Source organism: Oncorhynchus tshawytscha, linkage group LG08, assembly GCF_018296145.1.
Source record: "Oncorhynchus tshawytscha isolate Ot180627B linkage group LG08, Otsh_v2.0, whole genome shotgun sequence".
Lineage (NCBI taxonomy): Eukaryota > Metazoa > Chordata > Actinopteri > Salmoniformes > Salmonidae > Oncorhynchus > Oncorhynchus tshawytscha.
Window position 1 is genome coordinate 19883938 of NC_056436.1, and position 20980 is coordinate 19904917.

At 43.1% G+C, this 20980-nt stretch overlaps 2 protein-coding genes across 5 annotated transcripts in view; one reads left to right on the top strand and one right to left on the bottom strand.

Moving 5' to 3' along the window:
* Positions 1–11056, top strand: part of daam1a (dishevelled associated activator of morphogenesis 1a) — a 101411-nt gene extending 90355 nt beyond the window's left edge. For all 4 annotated transcript variants that reach the window (XM_042325318.1, XM_042325319.1, XM_042325317.1 and 1 more), the window contains 8 exons: positions 575–681; positions 5256–5344; positions 6241–6409; positions 7060–7167; positions 7877–7937; positions 8169–8300; positions 9180–9350; positions 9555–11056. In XM_042325318.1, coding sequence (XP_042181252.1) covers positions 575–681; positions 5256–5344; positions 6241–6409; positions 7060–7167; positions 7877–7937; positions 8169–8300; positions 9180–9350; positions 9555–9761 — 1044 coding nt within the window. In that variant the 3' untranslated portion in view covers positions 9762–11056. The remainder of the gene's footprint in view (positions 1–574; positions 682–5255; positions 5345–6240; positions 6410–7059; positions 7168–7876; positions 7938–8168; positions 8301–9179; positions 9351–9554) is intronic.
* Positions 11057–14788: 3732 nt separating this feature from the next.
* Positions 14789–17392, bottom strand: LOC112256816 (G-protein coupled receptor 135). The gene has a single exon (XM_024430337.1). The coding sequence runs from the start codon at positions 17092–17094 to the stop codon at positions 15730–15732; it is 1365 nt and encodes a 454-aa protein (XP_024286105.1). The 5' UTR covers positions 17095–17392; the 3' UTR covers positions 14789–15729.
* Positions 17393–20980: the final 3588 nt, after the last annotated feature.

The following is a 20980-nucleotide window of genomic DNA, read 5'->3' on the forward strand; positions in this document are numbered from 1 at the left end:
TATTGCTTTAATCTAGGGCCCTAATTAAAGAAAGTCTGCAGTGTTCATAGGGAGTGCGCTAGTGACGGAATGGAGCATTTGTAGTGGTGGGGCCCGGCCCGGCCGGCCTGGATGGCGGGGGTTATTTAGCAAGGTTTTAAAGCATCTGAATACTGTTAGTGGGAATACTGCCTGACTGCCATGTCTGTTCTGAGTTCTGAAGAAAAATGTGTCCAGCTGCCAACCTAATCCATCTGTTCAATGGAACATGATCAAAGTTCTACGAGTTCTAGGTCTGAGTCATTTAAACATAATTTACATTCAGAGCACAGAGGCCATTTATTTCCAGCAGAAGATTACCACTTCTCAGTGATAACTCTGCATGTCTTTTAAATGATCATAATTCATAATTGATTTGATTTCTATAGCGCTTTTCCAGATTGTCAAAGCTCTTTAGTTAGTAAGGGGTGAAACTCCCCATACCTGACATTTTGTGCCAGAAAGCTCATCACACATCAGCTATCACAGTGGAGAGAAGGGTATTAGTGTGTGGCTGTACAAGTTCTCTCTTGATAATTGTCCTGTTCCTGTCCAGCTGCTGAAGTTTGTCCCAGAGAAGAGTGACGTGGATCTCCTGGAGGAGCACAAGCATGAGCTGGACCGCATGGCCAAGGCTGACCGCTTCCTCTACGAGATGAGCAGGTACGCACTTTGGTTCGGTATAATGACTTTTGGTACTGCCACATTCCCAATAATAACAATACATTTGACTTGTAATGCGCTTTTCAAAACCCCAAATTGCTAAAACCCTGCAGTGCTAGACACTATCCTCAGCATGTTATTTGTTGGTATACTGTGGAAAATATTCAGCTGCTCTCGGATGACAATGGATGTTGACTTTAAAACTGCTTCTTCATTGTTAACATGTAGTCTTCATCAGGGCTTTTACTATAACAACACGTTCTGTGTTAGTCTTGAATCAATGTTACTGTTAACAGGAATTGACACAGATCATTGCAGTACCACCAGCAGCATATGTAAACAGCATGACACTCAGTGACACGTGCTAGCTGGATGTCAATGTCTTTTAACACAAATCACTTTGGTATATCTACTGTAACTGCTGAGGGACATCACTACCAGTCATGAAGCTGTGACCCAGATCTCCCAGTGAAGGCCATTGGTCCTGACTGTGAGGGCTTGGGGAGAGTAGAACGATTGGTATTGTTCTTTTGTGAATAAAATATACAGCACTTCCCTGCATTTTGCCCTGTGTAGGTCAAACAAATGTATTACCTTTTGGAGTGCTGTCCATGTAATTCACTATGGACTATAAATATGAGAATTCATCCCCAAACTAGTTTTAGAAGTATAATATGTGAGTGAGCAAATAGATTATTATTTCTTTAGATTATTCTTTACCATGAGTCATGCTATCTGAGCTGAGGGGGAGCCTGTGGCTGAGGGGTAGGGGAGCCTGTGGCTGAGGGGAGGGGAGCCTGTGGCTGAGGGGTAGGGGAGCCTGTGGCTGAGGGGTAGGGGAGCCTGTGGCTGAGGGGTAGAGGAGCCTGTGGCTGAGGGGTAGGAGAGCCTGTGGCTGTGGCTGCTGAGGGGTAGGGGGAGCCTGTGGCTGAGGGGTAGGGGAGCCTGTGGCTGAGGGGTAGGGGAGCCTGTGGCTGAGGGGTAGGGGAGCCTGTGGCTGAGGGGTAGGAGAGCCTGTGGCTGAGGGGTAGGGGAGCCTGTGGCTGAGGGGTAGGGCAGCCTGTGGCTGAGGGGTAGGGCAGCCTGTGGCTGAGGGGTAGGGGAGGCTGTGGCTGAGGGGGGAGGCCGTGGCTGAGGGGGAGTCCGTGGCTGAGGGGGAGTCCGTGGCTGAGGGGGAGGCCGTGGCTGAGGGGGAGGCTGTGGTTGAGTGGGAGGCTGAGGCTGTGGTTGAGGTGGAGGCTGTGGCTGAGGCTGTGGTTGAGGTGGAGGCTGTGGTTGAGACTGTGGCTGAGGGGTAGGGGAGGCCGTGGCTGAGGGGGGGAGGCTGAGGGGAGGCGTGGGAGGCTGAGGCTGTGGTTGAGGTGGAGGCTGTGGTGGCTGAGGCTGTGGGAGGCTGAGGCTGTGGTTGAGGAGGGAGGCTGTGGTTGAGACTGTGGTTGAGGGGGAGGCTGTGGTTGAGACTGTGGTTGAGTGGGAGGCTGTGGTTGAGACTGTGGTTGAGGAGGAGGCTGGTGCAAAGGTGGCAGCAAGCAGCTGAACTCTCCATGTAACTGTTGTTAATGAGTGAATATGAAACCTCCCTGGGGAGACATCCTCGGCTAGGGCAGGAAAATAAACCCCAGGGCTAGGGCTCTCTGCAGTCCTTTAATGGGCATTCCTCTACTGCGTTACAAATGAAGGTTGGATTACTAGATTATAGGAAAGGAAACGTATGACCAGGTGCCATTGTGAGTGTAGCACCAGCACCATTTTTTCCATGATGTATCAAGCCATTTACTATGGGAATAGAGACTTCCTTACAGGATCTGGAGTCGTTTCTCCTTTTGTGTTTTGCCTTCCTGAAAACATTGAAGCTGTGGTAACAGAGTTTGGGCAGGGTGCAGGAATGGAGCTTCTTTATTCAATGTGTTTTTCATGTTGAATATTTAATCCAGTAAGATCATTTGTGAAAGATGTATGTAAACTCCGCAAAAAAATAAACGTCCTGTCACTGTCAACTGTGTTTATTTTCAGCAAACTTAACATGTGTAAATATTTGTATGAACATAACAAGATTCAACAACTGAGACATAAACTGAACAAGTTCCACAGACATGTGACTAACAGAAATAGAATAATATGTCCCTGAACAAAGGGGGGTCAAAAGTAACAGTCAGTATCTGGTGTGGCCACCAGCTGCATTAAGCACTGCAGTGCATCTCCTCCTCATGTACTGCACCAGATTGGCCAGTTCTTGCTGTGAGATGTTGCCCCACACTTCCGCCGAGGCACCTGCAAGTTCCCAGACATTTCTGGGGGGAATGGCCATAGCCCTCACTCTCCGATCCAACAGGTCCCAGACGTGCTCAATGGGATTGAGATCCAGGCTCTTCACTGGCTATGGCAGAATACTGACATTCCTGTCTTGCAGGAAATCACGCACAGAATGAGAAGTATGGCTGGTGGCATTGTCATGCTGGAGGGTCATGTCAGGATGAGCCTGCAGGAAGGGTACCACATGAGGGAGGAAGATGTCTTTCCTGTAACACACAGCGTTGAGATTGCCTGCAATGACAACAAGCTCAGTCCGATGATGCTGTGACACATCGCCCCAGACCATGACGGACCCTCCACCTCCAAATCGATCCCGCTACAGAGTACAGGCCTCGGTGTAACGATCATTCCTTTGACGATAAATGCGAATCTGACCATCACCCCTGGTGAGACAAAATCGTGACTCGTCAGTGAATAGCACTTTTTGCCAGTCCTGTCTGGTCCAGCGACGGTGGGTTTGTGCCCATAGGCGACGTTGTTGCCGGTGATGTCTGGTGAGGACCTGCCTTACAATAGGCCTACAAGCCCTCAGTCCAGCCTCTCTCAGCCTATTGCGGACAGTCTGAGCACTGATGGAGGGATTGTGCGTTCCTGGTGTAACTCAGGCAGTTGTTGCCATCCTGTACCTGTCTCGCAGGTGTGATGTTCGGATGTACCGATCCTGTGCAGGTGTTACACTGCGAGGATGATCAGCTGTCCGTCCTGTCTCCCTGTAGCGCTGTCTTAGGCGTCTCACAGTATTGACATTGCAATTTATTGCCCTGGCCACATCTGCAGTCCTCATGGCTCCTTGCAGCATGTCTAAGGCCCGTACACGCAGATGAGCAGGGACCCTGGGAATCTTTCTTTTGGTGTTTTTCAGAGTCAGTAGAGCCAGTGTCTTAACGACTGTTCCACAGGTGCATGTTCCTTAATTGTTTATGGTTCATTGAACAAGAATGGGAAACAGTGTTTAAACCCTTTACAATGAAGATATGTGAAGTTATTTAGATTTTTACGAATTATCTTTGAAAGACAGGGTCCTGAAAAAGGGACGTTTCTTTTTTTGCTGATTTTTTGTTGTTGTTGTCTGGTCACGAAACCTCTGTGTTGATCAAATGTCTGAACAAAACCACAAAACAAGTGTATTTCTATTCAAAGTTCATAGCCTTCATTTAGGAAAGGTCATATCAAATAGACAGGTGGGACTTTGGAGGAAGAAAATTATTCCTCAAAAAGAAAGGAGGACCAAGGCACTCTTCATATAATTAATTAAAATGCCTTTATTAGTATGGCATGTTCAATAGAAACAACGTTTTTTTTAAACCGACGCGTTTCGGCTGCATGGCCTTCGTCAGGGAGCACAAAAAAAGGAATACAAGGTCCTCTTTTAAACAACTTATCAATTAGCCCTAATTGGAAGAGGGAGAGGTTACACAATTGATTAGACACACCTAGTAAGCAATACTATACACATTAAAAAGTGAAATACTGTCGCTATGTAATCATAAAAATACAACTCCAAGCTAGAAGTATCAGAAGATTAAAGGTAGTTCTAACCTTAAATATGACTGGGAGAAGTGTCAAGAATAAGAAAGCAATATTTTCCATAGTCCACTAGAACAACAAAACTTGAACAACAGTCTAACCACAGCTGAGGGCAAATTAATGTTGTAACCACTCCCTCTTCCAATTAGGAATTTACAATGAATTACTTTTGAGGATTTAGGACACATCACAGCTGAGATAATGATGGAAAGCCTGAGGGACAAGGAGAGTGGCAAAGAGCACCTTCTATCTACCAAAATGTACTATTGTGTACCTTAGTAGCGCTTCCCTTCCTCCTCTTTCTACTAGTGAAGAAAATTATTATTGAAAACATGTCAACTATATTTAGTCCAACTGTTTATTGAAAACAAATACATTTTCACAGTAAGCACGTGTTGTCTATCAAACACATTGTTACAGTTGTTGGTTATTTTGAATTTGAGTCATATTAGCATGAATCAAAACACCTTAAAACAAGACATAGAATCAAGAACAATATACAACTACCTGAAACAAGCGCCCTACGATTTTCCACATGGCAGCTTCTTGTCATTGTTGCTAGCTATCTGACTGTTCAGAATCATAACACACGGCCTTATGCCTCATCGATGCGTGCGCATCATTTCCGTGACGTCGTCAGGCAACCCGTCTATTACACAACAGTTTCAGTGAAGGGTAATGTCCATGTAAATTCTGATTGAAACATAATATGTGGACCTCTTTCTACAATACAGAATCAACCACTACCAGCCAAGGCTGCAGTCTCTCTACTTCAAAAAGAAATTTGCTGAAAGAATCGTCGAAGTCAAACCTAAAGTTGAAGGTAGGATTTTCCTACAATGTTCCATGCTCAAATGATCTACCTTTAAAAGAAGTAGTGCACTATATATAGAATAGTGTGCCATTTGGTGGTCCCTGGTCAAAGGTAATGCATTACATAGGAACTAGTGTGCCATTTGGTGGTCCCTGGTCAAAGGTAATGCATTACATAGGGACTAGGATGCCATTTGCTTGTCCCTGGTCAAAGGTAATGCATTACATAGGAACTAGGGTGCCATTTGGTGGTTCCTGGTCAAAGGTAATGCATTACATAGGAACTAGTGTGCCATTTGGTTGTCCCCGCTCAAAGGTAATGCATTACATAGGAACTAGTGTGCCATTTGCTTGTCCCTGGTCAAAGGTAATGCATTACATAGGAACTAGGGTGCCATTTGGTGGTCCCTGGTCAAAGGTAATGCATTACATAGGAACTAGGGTGCCATTTGGTTGTCCCTGGTCAAAGGTAATGCATTACATAGGAACTAGGGTGCCATTTGGTGGTTCCTGGTCAAAGGTAATGCATTACATAGGAACTAGTGTGCCATTTGGTGGTCCCTGGTCAAAGGTAATGCATTACATAGGAACTAGGGTGCCATTTGGTGGTCCCCGCTCAAAGGTAATGCATTACATAGGAACTAGGGTGCCATTTGGTGCTCCCTGGTCAAAGGTAATGCATTACATAGGAACTAGGGTGCCATTTGGTGGTCCCCGCTCAAAGGTAATGCATTACATAGGGACTAGGGTGCCATTTGGTGGACCCGCTCAAAGGTAATGCATTACATAGGGACTAGGGTGCCATTTGGTTGTCCCCGCTCAAAGGTAATACATTACATAGGGACTAGGGTGCCATTTAACCAATGTCTTATCCTCATAACAGTAGCGTCCTCTTCCTCTCCCCAGCACTGATCAGGGCATCTAAAGAGGTGCTGCAGAGTCGCAACCTCAAGCAGCTTCTGGAGGTGGTCCTGGCCTTTGGTAACTACATGAACAAGGGTCAGAGGGGGAACGCTTATGGCTTCAAAGTGTCCTCACTCAACAAGATTGCTGACACCAAGTCCAGCATTGACAAGTAAGAAATGTTCTGGCTTGAGCATTTATCCTTTATGTATACATGAAAAATACCATTGACATAAAACATTTTTGTTCATAGACCTGTCCAAATAGCACCGCACTAAGAGCATTGATGTGTGTCATGTGTGATGATGTGTGCGATATTAATTCTAAAGTGTGATATGAATTCTAATATGTGATATGAATTCTAATGTGTGATATGAATTCTAATGTGCGATATGAATTCTAATGTGCGATGTGAATTCTAATGTGTGATGTGAATTCTAATGTGTGATGTGAATTCTAATGTGTGATGTGAATTCTAATATGCGATGTGAATTCTAATGTGTGATGTGAATTCTGATATGCGATGTGAATTCTAATATGTGATGTGAATTCTAATGTATGATGTGAATTCTAATGTGTGATGTGAATTCTGATATGTGATGTGAATTCTAATGTGTGATGTGAATTCTAATGTGTGATGTGAATTCTAATGTGTGATGTGAATACTAATGTGTGTTGTGAATTCTAATGTGCGATGTGAATTCTAATATGTGATGTGAATTCTAATGTGTGATGTGAATTCTAATATGTGATGTGAATTCTAATGTGTGATGTGAATACTAATGCGTGATATGAATACTAATGTGTGGTATGTGTTTGTAGGAACATCACTCTGCTGCATTACCTGATCACCATCCTGGAGCATAAGTATCCCAAAGTGGCCGTGTTCCAGGAAGAGCTTCAGAGTGTTCCAGAGGCAGCCAAAGTCAAGTACGAGCTGCTGCTAAGGCTGACTGAATCAACAAACACACACACACACACACACACACAGAGATGCTGTTTCATGAACCTAAGTTGCTCTCATTTATGTGTAACTGTGTGTAATTACCCTTGCAAAAACATTGTAATTCTTGATTTTTCCTCTCTAAGCCAAATTGATGGTGCCTGCCTTTAAGTAGAAAGACTGTATTGCTGTTTGTATTACCTTACATGCCGTGTTTACAGAGAGGGTCAAAGATCATGTTTATATTGTCTGGATTTTTCAGAGGCACAGGTTGTCCTAATAGCCCATATTTCAGTGATCCTCTTGAAATGTGGAAAGTGTGAACTGTGAACCCTGCAATCCTCAAAATGTCAAGGTGTTTCCTATCGTACCACAACAAAGCAATAGTGTAACAGTCAGCATTAAAACAATTATAATAATTCAGGTCGCAAATAAAGATAATCTAAGTTAGAGTTTCTGTTAAACCTAGTGAACCCTGTATCCATGCCTTTCCTGACTGAGAAGGAAGGAAGTTGGGTTTTATCCTCACACATTTCCTGTCTCTAAGTTGTGGCTTGGTTGGAGCACAGATGGTTTGTAATTGTTTCACGTCAATAAACTCCTCTCTCCACTCCCTCCCTTTCCCTTCCCCTTTCCTCCTCTCCTCTCATCTTTCTTCACTCCCTTTCCTTCCCTTTCCTCTACCCTTATCCACAGTATGACAGAGCTGGAGAAAGACATCAACAACTTGCGTTCTGGACTGAAGAGTGTGGAAATGGTGAGTGGCCATTTCTATTGGTTTACCCTTAATGGAGCCACACATGGTATCAGAGGCAGTAGTTGGGCTTACACTCCTCTACCTCCTGTTCATGAGTCTCAATACGTTTCCACTGACAGAACTCCAAAGAGCCTGGAGTTTTGCCTTGTCATATCATATCGTACTCTTGTGTTGTGGGTTGTCTGATGACAGTCATATAATTATCCTGTAATGCTGTTCCCTACTGTATAGGAGCTGGAGTTTCAGAGAGGTCTTCCTCAGGTTTCGGGGGATAAGTTTGTGTCTGTGGTGAGCCAGTTCATCACCGTGGCCAGCTTCAGCTTCTCAGACGTGGAGGATTCTCTGACCGAGGCCAAGGAGCTGGTGAGAACCGGCGGGGGCCAGGGTCTGGGGACCGCATTGTCCGTCTGCCCCCTCCTCCTCATGCTTCTCTCCACTACTAGGAGCTCTGATGGAGCTATAAAACTCAAATATGGTCGCTTTAAAGACTTTATAAGGGCAGAGCAAATGGCAAATCCTGTAACTTTATACTTGGCCACAACCAAGTAGGTAGCACACATTAAGTGTTCTTACTGCAGCTTTGAAGTCACCTTTTCAAACAACCAATATACTTGGAAATAGTATGCCTTGTGTTTCACTGTATTTCAATGCGGAGGATGTAGTAACTCAGGTCTGTTCAAGGGTTACAGTCTACCTGCATAGACATTGGAACCTCTGAATATAAGCAGTTCATTTTTAACTGAGATGGGTCAAGGCTATCAGTTTCAAAGCCATGGTTTTCCCCCTGGGTCTCCCCTTCATGAAGTGCCATGTGGAATGTATTTGATACATGCGCAGTGGATGAGGGTTATTTATGTGTCAAGTTCAACTTTACAATGGCAGGGAGGAGGAAACCACCTGTTGGGAGCAGACCTGGGTTCAAATAATATTTGAAATATTTTAATTTCCGAATGTTTGCCCTACCCTGCCTGGAGTGCCAGGTGGGCAGAGTTTTCACTTTTACGACTATTCTGTTGGTTCCAATGTACCAGACAAGCACAATCAAGCCCAGATAAAGTATTAGTTATGATTTAAAATAGTATTTGAACCCAGATATGGTGGCATACCCACGTCTCACACATTCATCCCCAGTGTAACTGAAAGAAATCACCTGTGACTCATTGATTGCATTTTATTACATCTAGAGGAAAAGCTGTTTGAACATCTTAAAGTATTTGGTGTCTAACGTTGTTTTCTCTCCAGTTTCTGAAGGCAGTGCAGCATTTTGGTGAGGATGCAACTCGTATGCAGCCTGACGAGTTCTTTGGAATCTTCGACCAATTCCTGCAGGCGTTCGCAGAGGCCAAGCAGGAGAATGAGAACATGCGCAGACGCAAGGAGGAAGAGGAGCGACGGGCCCGCATGGAAGCACAGGTTAGATTAAGATTGTCTATCACTGACCAAAACACTAGAGATAGTCACCTATGGTCACCTTTTAACCACCTAGTCATTATGCAACATATATTACAAATGGGTATCAAACCAGAGTTTTTTTAAACTCTTGACCAACACACACTCAAATGCATGTGCTGTACTGTAGGTGTGTGTCATTTGGTCAATCCTGTTTTGTCTCCTCAGCTGAAGGAGCAGAGGGAGAAGGAGCGCAAGTCCAGGAAGGCTAAGGAGAACTGTGAGGAGGACGGTGAGTTCGACGACCTTGTTTCAGCCCTGCGCTCTGGGGAGGTGTTCGATAAAGACCTGTCCAAGATGAAACGCAACCGCAAACGCGTCAACTCATCAGCTGAGACCAGCAGGGAGCGGCCAGTCACCAAACTGAACCTCTAAAACAACTGATGACGGATCCTTTGTCCTACTAGAGCTAGGCTATGCTGCCCTCTGGTGGCTTGGAATGGGCCTAGCGCCCCTTCATTTTGGAGTGGACAGAACTCACTACTAAAACAGAACTGAAATGAGCATGAAAGGTGGTGGACAGACCTACTTACTCTTCTGCTACTCAAGCAACAATAACCCAGAGCTTGTGTCTGTCTGGAAACAGACATTACCTCCTAATGAAAACCATGAACTATGGATCAGGAGTGACTCTCTAAGCTATTTGTGTTAACCAACATTTTTTAAATGCTGTGGTCTGAATGACAGTTTTACTCATGTCGTGAATGGGGCACTTTAATAGCATAGGGCTGGTGCCCTAGAGTATGACCCTCTTCTTGACCCCCCTGTCTGCAAAGATAACCAGGAAGTGGAATGGAAAGCCTGGGATAACACACACACACACACGCAGTGACCCTGGCGGAGACACGTTTCCTGTTTTAATCGGGAGAATGTACTAGCCTTTGTGTAAAATCTTTCCTGCTATTGTGTTCAGTCAGACTCCCTTAAGGGTATAGTAAAAGATGTCAACCCCATGCATAGAAACAGTGTCTGTTGAAGCACAATCCAGTATGTATGAGTGATAATGTTTTTTTAGCTGAGCACAAAAGCATAACAACAAGATACACATTTTGATACTGTTTTTTTTATCACAGTTTTACAAAGACCTGATTTAGATATATTAAAAACCAAATCACAGATGCAATATTGCCATTTTATTAGAGCCCTAACTTTCACCTTTAGAAAATAATCTATTGAAACAGCAACAAAATATGGGTCGAAAAAATAATGTATATTTTACTGTATATACAGTATTGTAAAAGAGTATAGGACCTAGTTTGAAGTTTTGAAAGGATATTGTCTCCGATTTGATTTTAAGTGTTACCAAAAATGATTGCTCTACTTCTGGCCATCCTGACAAACAGTGTGGATATCAGTCTGGAAACTATGCATCCTATACATTTTTTATTTGTGTTCAATACTGTCATATATGTGTATATATTATGTATTGTGCCAATTCCCGTGTCACCTTCTCACTATGTTATGTACAGCAGAAACTTTTCAGTTATTTAGTCAGATCCAATTAGTAAAACCCTTCTAAAACCTTTGGTCACATTTCTACCAACACCCTCCTTAACTGTGTGATAGCATTTCTGATGGAGGTATGTGGGTTCTTTCAATACAGCTTTTTTATTATTTAAACAACTTTCTATTTCGAAACGGACTAAAGTAATAAACCTGGATGTCAATTATCTGTTGAATCTTTGTTATGTTTGCAAGCCAGTAAACCAGTAATTCCTCTCGGACTGTCTTCAATAAGTAGCTGTTGGTAATATCTTCCTAGGGCAATTGAATTGAAGTGCTGTCTTTTACCAAGTTTACCTTTGACCTTATTCATTGTCTGTCTGATTGCTTTGTACTCATTGTGGACTTGGAATAGTTTCAGGCCAATTTGTGTAAAAACCCTTGGTAACTGTTGGGTGTTTTAAGAGGGAGTGGCCTTACTTATCTTCCCTGACTATTTAAGGAGTATTACTTGCCCCCAGTCTTAGTGCGCCATCTATAGTTTAGAAGGACATCAGCTCCTACAAGAGCAGCAAGTATATTTTTTTATTCAATAAGTAGCTTTTGGTATTATCTTGCTAGAGCAATTGAAATTGAAGTGCTGTCTTTTTATCTAGTAGCCTACTTAATCATTTCTGTTTGAACTGTCTGATTTGCTCAGTACTTGTGACTGTTGTTGTGGACTTGGATTAGTTTCAGGCCTATTTGTCTAACAATTTTGCTAATATGTGGGTGTGTTTTATTGCAGGGGGTGTTTTTTCCCCACCTCTGCCAGGCAATCACTGCTGTTGTCTTTCACCTCTGCTAGGCAATTAGTGCTAGTACTTCAGTCTCCCCTGTTTCTTCAGCAGCAGCTGTAAGAGGCAGTATTGTCACCAAACCAGACTGTCTGCTGAGTTGTTTGAGGAAGGCTCCACATCAGTCTCTCACTTGAGTATCTTACCTAGTTATTTTCATATCTTATTTGGATCTTTTGTATTTTTGGCAAGTATGTGTGTCCCATTTTCAGTTCGCTCCTCTTCTGGTAGATTTTACATTCACTGCCCACTCAGTGGCTGTAACACTTCTAAGTTAATGTACCCTGTGAGCACAACCCATGTGGAATTCTTCGTCTCTGGCAGGGTTTGGTACTTCCGATCTACGGCCAATAAAGCTGAGTTCATCTCACCCTGATGGAGACATGGAATACCCTATAACACCGCTTCTGGTCGTGGTGATGGTAGCACAGGGCTAATCACTTCTAAGTGGAGTTTTTCTTTCCCCCTCTCACCTGTCTATTGGGTGACTTTAACTTCCTGACGCCTGACTTAAATACATTTCTTTCCTCTTTGTTTCCACTCCTTTTCACCTCACCCTTTCCCAGTCACCTCACACGCACAAGGCAGGTAATCAGCTTGACCTCAACTTCTCTAGAGGCTGTACGCCTACTGATCTCTGATCAATACTCTGTTTCCTTTTCTCCTCCAACCCTCAGACCCTACGCAGATGGTCATGCGCCTCACAATCTTTGCTCCCGCTACTCTTCTATCCGCTCTTCCTTCTGCTAAATTCTCCTGACTCTGCCTCTTCGACCCTACTCTCTTCCCTTTCCGCCTCATTTTGACTCCCACTGTCCCCTTTCCTCCTGGCCAGCCCAACCTTCACCTCTTGCTCCGTGGATGAGTCACTCAATGCGCACTAACAAAACAGGGCTGTGGGCAGTTGAGTGGAAATGGAGGAAAATTAAACCTCCGGAGGACCTATCCTCCTCCTTCCACTCCCTTCTATCTACCATCTCCGTCTTTATCTGCTGCTAAAACTGCCTTCTATCACTCTAAATTTGTATCTTCTGCCTCCAACCCTGGGAAACTCTTTTCCACTTTCTCATCTCTCCTTAATCATCCTCCCTCTCTGCAGACATTTGTCAACCGCTTTGAAAAAAAGATTGACTACATCCGCTCCTCATTCACTCAGCCTACTGAGTCAACTAGTTCCACTCCCACAGAACTACCCTACGCCTTGACCTCTTTCTCCCCTCTTTCCAGATGAAATCCTGCGACAAGTGATGTCCGGCCGCCCAACAACCTGCCCACTTGACCCCATTCACTTCTTCAGACCATCTCTGGAGACCTTCTCACTTCCCTCATTAATTCATCCCTGATCACTAGCTGCATCCCCTCTGACTTCAAGATGGCCAGAGACGCTCCCCGCAAGAAACCAACACTCGACAGCCTCTGACATCAAACTAGAGACCGGTATCCCTTTTCTTTCCAAAACACTTGAGCACGCTGTCTCTGACCAACTCTCTCGTTATCTCGCATAACAAGCTTCTTGACCCTAACCTTCAAGGCAGCTCACTCAACTGAGACCGCTCTCTGCTCTGCCAAAGCTGACTCTTTTCTCATCCTCCTAGATCTAACCATCAGATCCTCCTTTCCACCCTCTCAGGGTTGAGCGTCTCAGGCTCTGCACACTCTTGAATTGCATCATACCTGGCAGGTCGCACCGACCAGGTTGCGTGGAGAGGATCTGCATCTGCACCACATGCTCTCACTACTGGTGTCCCACAGGGCTTGGATCTAGGTCCACTTTTCTCTTTACACCAAGTCACTCGGCTCTGTCACATGGTCTCTCCTATCGTTTCTTTGCGGGTGGCACTCAGCTACTCTTCCCCCTTCTGACACCCAGGTGGCGACATGCATTTCTCCGTACCTTGCAGACATCTCAGCTTGTATGTCTACTCACCACCTCAAGCTCAACCACCTCAAGCTCAAATAACAGAGCTGCTATTCTTCCAAGGGAAGGCCTGCCCACTCCAAGACTTCTCCTTCATGGTTGACAACTCCACGATGTCCCTTTCCCAGAGTGCAAAGAACATTGGTGTGACCCTGGAAAACACCCTGTCATTCTCTACAAACATCAAAGCAGTGATGGAGGTTCATGCTCTACATCATCCCTAGAGTACGACCTTCACTCACACAGGAAGCGGTGCAGGTCATAATCCAGGCACTTGTCTCTAATCTAGACCACTGCAACTCTGTTGGCTGTGCTCACCATTTGTGCCATCAAACCCCTGAAACTTATCCAGAAGGCTGCAACCCGCATGGTGTTCAACCATTCCTAGTTTTCTCATGTCACCCCGTTCCTCTGCACACGCCACTGGCTTCCATTTGAAGCTTGCATAACCTTCAAGACTCTGTTTTTTGCCTTCGGAGCAGCAAGGGGAAATGCCCCACTTCAGGCTATGCTCAAACCCAACATTCCAACCCAAGCCCTCTGTTCCGCCACCTCTGGTCTCTTGGCCCTCCCACCCCTTAAGCTCTTTGTACTGGCACCCCAATGGCGGAACAAGCTTCCCCCTAAAGTCAGGACAGCGGAGTCTCTGCCCATCTTTCGAAAACATCTGAAACACTACCTCTTTGAAAAGTATCTTAACATGCTCACAACCCCCCCACCTTATTTTTCTCCACTAGCACTGATAAATACTTTGCAGGGAAAATGTACTTGATATGATTGTCTCACCTAGCTATTTTAAGATGAATGCACTAACTGTATGTCACTCTGGATAAGAGTATCTGCTGAATGACTAAAAAGTAATTTAACCCTGTTTTCCAAACTGTGCAACAAAGACAGGTATTCATCTGAGTTATAGTAAGTGAGTGGCCAATGCGCCCATGTCTCTATTCTACAGGTTCCATTTACTGTTGGTCTTGTCTGAAAGTGAAGGATTTCTGAAATGTTTTAAAGACATTCTGAGGAAACATCTGCTTCTATGAATTGCAATACTTTGGATACTATTCAGAAAGCATTGTGAATAATGACTTTGTCACTAATAAAACCTCTGGTAACAATTCATCTAGCTGCTGTTTCACCACTCCACCTGTCCTAGGTCAGGATCTGTATTTGGCAGTGTCACATATAAGGAACAATACATAAATATATGATGCTTCAAAACATTTATTTGATACATTTGAAGTTAAAATATGATTTAACAACTCACCAATAAAATCAAATTCTGAGAACTGGCAGCTTCTTATGGCAAGCAATACAATTATTACATTTTAAATGGACAAACTAATGAGTATGGTATTCAAAATACACCTTTTTTAATACAGGCACATTTAAATTTTGTTTTCATAGCATTGTTTCATGTTCTAGCAAATCGCTATGGCCAGCCATACATGACATCTTGAATATCAAATCATAGCGCGCGCACACTTTATGTAAATTACTGAATTCTTCACAGTATTTCATATTAAACCTCTACCCTGAATACAGTATAAATGAGGACAAATGCACTATCCCAAATCAAAAAGGAAATCAGCCTGAATTAAACAGCTATCGCCATTATCCAGTTTTTCCTTTGGGTTAGTTCAATGGGATTTAGTGGTTTGGGGTGCCACTTTTGACAGTTTAATACTATAGCAATAAACTATGCCTCAAATCAAAGTGGAATCGAAAGTCTGGCTCTTGTTGAATTCACATTACTTGACAACGCAACCACATGTAAATCAAAACTAGACGTTGAACTGACGTCTGCGCCCAGTGGTAAAGTATCTGATAAGGCATAAAGTAATACATATAATCAAATGAGATGTTTAATCATTTTGAGTATTTTATAAATCACACTGCTTTATTGGCCTGAAAATAAATTGGGCTTTTAAATGTGCACTCTGTTCCATCAGTGTGTAGAGCGCTTGGCACTGCATAAAGTGTTCAAACGCGGGTTGTCAATTCATAGGACTGACTTTTATATCCCTTATCACTAATTAACAGTTAGGTCTACTTTTCCTCTGATTTCTCCATTTGTTCAAAACTTTGGCATATTTAAATTACTTCAACATTTTGACATTCATCAAGTTTCTCGAAAATAAAAGGATGATCACAGACTTGTATCTGCAGTTTCAACTTTTGACACCGTGGGTTCGGACAGAGTATCGGGCTGAGCATCCCTACAGAAGAACACCGCGGGGTTTTTACAAGCCCACATCGCAACCTCTCCTCCGTTCGCTGGGCTGGAGGAAGACAGCCGGTTGTTTGCACCGTACCGGTCTCTGATTTGATCGGCCCTGGTTCTTACATCCCTGCTTTGGGTTTGTGTAGATAGGTAGGCAGAAATGTTTCTAGTCCTATATCCCTCTTCTCGGCTTCGGCCTAAAAGCATCGATATGTTTGGGTTTCTAATTGCGTAAATGAGCGGGTTTATGGCACCGTTTGCCCATGCCATCCACATTGCCACGGTGTCCATGACAGGGTTGAATGAGTAATCTCCCACGGCAGTGATGATACCCATCATACAGTAGGGGCCCCAGCAGAAGATGATAAACACTATCATAATCAGCACTGTCGTGGCCGTCCTCATCTCACTATAAAACCGGAGTAAATACGCGTAAGTGGTCACCGGCCGCACCCTTATTTCTGATAACCTAACCGTCTTACATATGTTATAATGACAGAAACACATGAGCGCAAACGGAAGGAGATAACACACCACTATTAAAGCTATACTGTAAGAGGTGCCCACCCTAGAAGTACCAGTGTGAAAGACATACATACAGTGGTAGAAGCCCCTTTTATGGACGACTAGATCCTTGGATGTTCGCATCACCAGGTACCATGGAATGGAGAAAAACACTGCTGTTAACCACACTGCCACCAACAGTGTTATGGCCTTCCTCCTGCCTATTTTCTCCTGAGGTTGCCTCACGATGGCATAATACCGGTCAAAGGAAATTAGAGTCATTGTCAGTGTGGAAATAATACCAAAGCATGCGTTGAAGAACCCGTTGGCGACGCAGAAACGGTCTCCAAACATCCACACACCATCTTTGCTGAAGAGCATCATGAACGAGAACGGTAAACAAAGAACGGCCGTCAAGAAATCAGACAGTGAAAGGGACATGATGAAAGCATTGGTAACGGTTCTCAGCTGTCGATGTTTTATTATGACAATCACCACCGCAGAATTCCCTAAACTAGAGAGGAGGAAGATAACCAGGAGCAACAAGGCTTGAGCTGCCACCGTGATGCCCTGGAGGACCGAGTTTCCCTCCGCGCTCTGCACGGGTATGTGTTGTTGGTTTTCGTCGCCTCCGCCCGTAAGGTTTCCATGACTGGCCTTCGTAAAAAAGCTGTATAACACCGGTGCTATGGTGACTATTTCCAGCGTTAAACCCGTGCCAGAGGTGTTGTCTGGAGCGGTGGAGTTGCTGGTGCCAAGCAATGCAATGTTCACGGGGAAATCCATCGGACACAAATGGGGGGCCTCCACAGAATGGAAGGAGATTCATCCCTCTACGAATATGTTGTCTCTGTGTTGATGCAGCAGCTTAGATATGTCGTATTAAAGACACGTAGATCCCCTTTGCAACCCCCTTTCTATGGGTTCCTCAAAATGTTCCTCATTATTCAAACTGGGGTCCATGCCACTGTTTGCAGTTCTCGCCTGGTCGCCTCAATCCCCGTATTCCTGAATCTCATATTGCCGAGTACGCGCCTTCCTTGCATACAATTTGTGTCTTTGCACCCCTTCGTGACGTTTAAAGCCGTTGCCATGGTATCAGTGATGGTTTTCTTCTGTGCAATTACGCACTTTCTGGATGATTAGTTATTTGGTCAGGTACCTATAGGCCTCCCAACGTAGGCTTTAAAACAGAAAGACTGACAAGTAGGTTTAATTTTCATATTGGGTATAGGCATTATAATTACATATAATTACAATTAATTGTATGATAGGCATTTGGATAGCTATTTGAATAGCTATCAAACTATTAAAGCAGCAATCAGTGATTGAAACAATAACAATTCCTTCCCTGCCACTGTTTCGCCAAAAAGCTGAGGGATGGGACTAGATAAATTAAACCACTCTCAAATTCATAGACAGAGCTACGGACTGACCATCCATGATATCACAATTATAGTTTTAACAATTTGTGAGGCTATACAGTGCTTGTTTACAAACATTGGAGTAAAACAAGCTTATGATGGTGTACGACAATTTGACTAAGCTCATGAGGCATTTCTCATGAGTTATATTTAAGTTATATTACTCAAGAATCAATGGGTACATATCATTAATTTATAAGCAGTCTTGTACTGGAGGTAGAACTGAGCTATTTCCCTTTAGATAGCCCAGCTGCAAAGTAAAAATTGTCTATATGGTAAAAATTCATGAATAGAAAAATGACCCTTTTGGTCTTAATTTAATAGGGTTAGGCATGAGGATAAGATGTGTGGTTAAGGTTTAAGGTGAGGGTTAGGGTTTAAAAACAGCCTAACCACCAGAAATGACATTGTGGCTGTGCCAGCTAGTGACCACACTGAAGAGGTGCCTCCAGAACAAGATTCATGATGGAAAAACACTAACCTGCAATTTATAAGTAAAACATTTAAAAATCAAATGAAATTGTATTAGTCACATGCGCTGAATAAAACAGGTGTAGACATTAGAGTGAAATGCTTACTTACAAGCCCCTAACCAATAATAATGTTTAAAAAATGCAACTAAGAATAAGAAATAAAAGGAACAAGTAATTAAAGAGCAGGAGTAAAATAACAATAGCGAGACTATATACAGGGGGTACCGGTACAGAGTCAATGTGTGGGGGCACCGGTTAGTCGAGGTAATATGTGCATGTAGGTGGAGTTAAAGTGGATATGCATAGATAATAACAGAGAGTAGCAGCAGTGTAAAAGGTGGGAGGGGGGGGCTGTTTAGAAGCCTCTTGGACCAGACTTGGCGCACCGGTACCGCTTGCCGTGCGGCAGCAAAGAGAACAGTCTATGACTTGGGTGGCTGGAGTCTATGACAATTTTTAGGGCCTTCCTCTGACACCGCCTGGTATAGAAGTCCTGGATGGCAGGAAGCTTGGCCTCAGTGATGAACTGGGCCGTAGGCACTACCCTCTGTAGTGCCTTGCGGTCAGAGGCAGAGCAGTTGCCATGCCAGGCAGTGATGCAACCGGTCAGGATGCTCTCAATGGTGCAGCTGTAGAACCTTTTGAGGATCTGAGGACCCATGCCAAATATTTCCAGTCTCCTAAGGGGAATAGGTTTTGTTATGCCCTCCTCAAATCAAATCAAATCAAAGTTTATTTTCTTAATTTTTTGGGTCAGTCACAGTGGTCAGGTGTTCTGCCACTGTGTACTCTGTTTAGGGCCAGATAGCATTGGAATTTGCTCATTTTTTTGTTTGATTATTTCCAGTGTGTCAAATAGTTATCTTTTTGCTTTCTCATTATTTGATTGGGTCTAATTGTGCTGCTGTGCTGGGGTCTGTTTGTGTTTGTGAACAGAGCCCCAGAACCAGCTGACTGAGTGGATTCTTCTTTAGGTCCATCGCTCTGTAGCACAGGGCTTTGTATTTCTTTCTTTCTTTCTTTCTTTCTTTCTTTCTTTCTTTCTTTCTTTCTTTCTTTCTTTCTTTCTTTCTTTCTTTCTTTCTTTCTTTCTTTCTTTCTTTCTTTCTTTCTTTCTTTGTCTGTCTGTCTGTCTGTCTGTCTGTCTGTCTGTCTGTCTGTCTGTCTGTCTGTCTGTCTGTCTGTCTGTCTGTCTGTCTGTCTGTCTGTCTGTCTGTCTGTCTGTCTGTCTGTCTGTCTGTCTGTCTGTCTGTCTGTCTGTCTGTCTGTCTGTCTGTCTGTCTGTCTGTCTGTCTGTCTGTCTGTGTCTTTCAGCCTCTATCTCTCTCTCTCTCTAGGGAGGCTGTTAGAGTTAATCAGTTAACTTGAGTTAACTTTGCTAACACTTTATTTTATGGGTACCTAATAAACCATTTATAAGGCATTTATAAATTGTGAGTTCACCATTTATGAATCATTATTCTCACATTTGTAAATGCTAGTAAGCTAGTTGAACGTGTGTTGTGTGCTTATTATTTTACCACGTACTGATGGAATGTCTACCAATGGCATGTCCATCTTTTTGTGAAAAATTACACTGGTCACTCAAAACATTTATAAAATGTTTATAAAGTATAAATAGCACTCACTTTAGATTAAGGACTGCACAAAGACTTAACTAATGATTCGTAAATGGTTTATAAATTTGGGACTAATGATAAAGAAATGGTGAACACACAATTTATAAATAGTTTATCAGGTACCTTTAAAATAAAGTCATACATTTTTTTGTGTGATTATGTGCATTGTCTGAAAGTGTTCAAAATATACTGAAAACATCAAAAATACTATATATACAGCTAAAAATACAACAATGTGAAGATCAAACCAAGTTGACGTTGAGGTTAAAGAAAAGCCCTACTTACATCTGGTGCTAACGTGTATTCTCTGTTCTGATCTTGTCCACATTCTGATTGGGCCAACATTTTTAGACAGGTGTAGATGATTAAGACACATTGTGATCAGATCTTCCTGACCACCTCTGGAGGTAGTCAGGGAGCCATCTGGAAATCAATCAAGTGCAGATTTTATTGGTCACATACTTGTGTTTAGCAGATGTTATTGCAGATGTAGCGAAATGCTTGTAAAAAAAATCTATACTTTTTTTTCATTGACAGCTAGTACCATTGACTTATGGCATCAATAATTGTCTTAAAATAAATACATTCACATTATATTGAAAATAATCTTCAAATATTTTGCATACAGGGAGGCACCAGGAAATCTGATCACAATGTGGACACAGTGGACGGATAAGAGAGACATTTTAACATCATGTGTAGACGCGACAAACTTTGATCAGATAGTAATTAGATAATATTGATCAGATGATCACAAAACTCCCATGTTAGCGCAAGGCGTAAACGAGGCTAAAGTGTGTACATGATCAATTTTGCTTATTTAGTTGATCTTACTTTGGACAAAATCAAGACGTCAATATTCTTGTGATGCTTTTTATATAAAAATAAATCAATTACAGCTGAATTTGAGCAGTATTTGTCATAATTTGATCAGTATTTGTCCACTGTGCTCAAATTGGGGTAGGCATTTTTTCGGAACCCAAGGTAGCGCAGTTGCGCGTATCTTTAGTCAGCTTGACGCATAGAAACCAAAAAGGGCGAAGAAGTAAATTGAAGACCTATTGGGTTTCCACTAGATACCACAGCAACAAAGTCAAAATTGGGTATATCGTAACAATTCATGAAATAAAAAATTACTTTATGGTTAGACATTAGG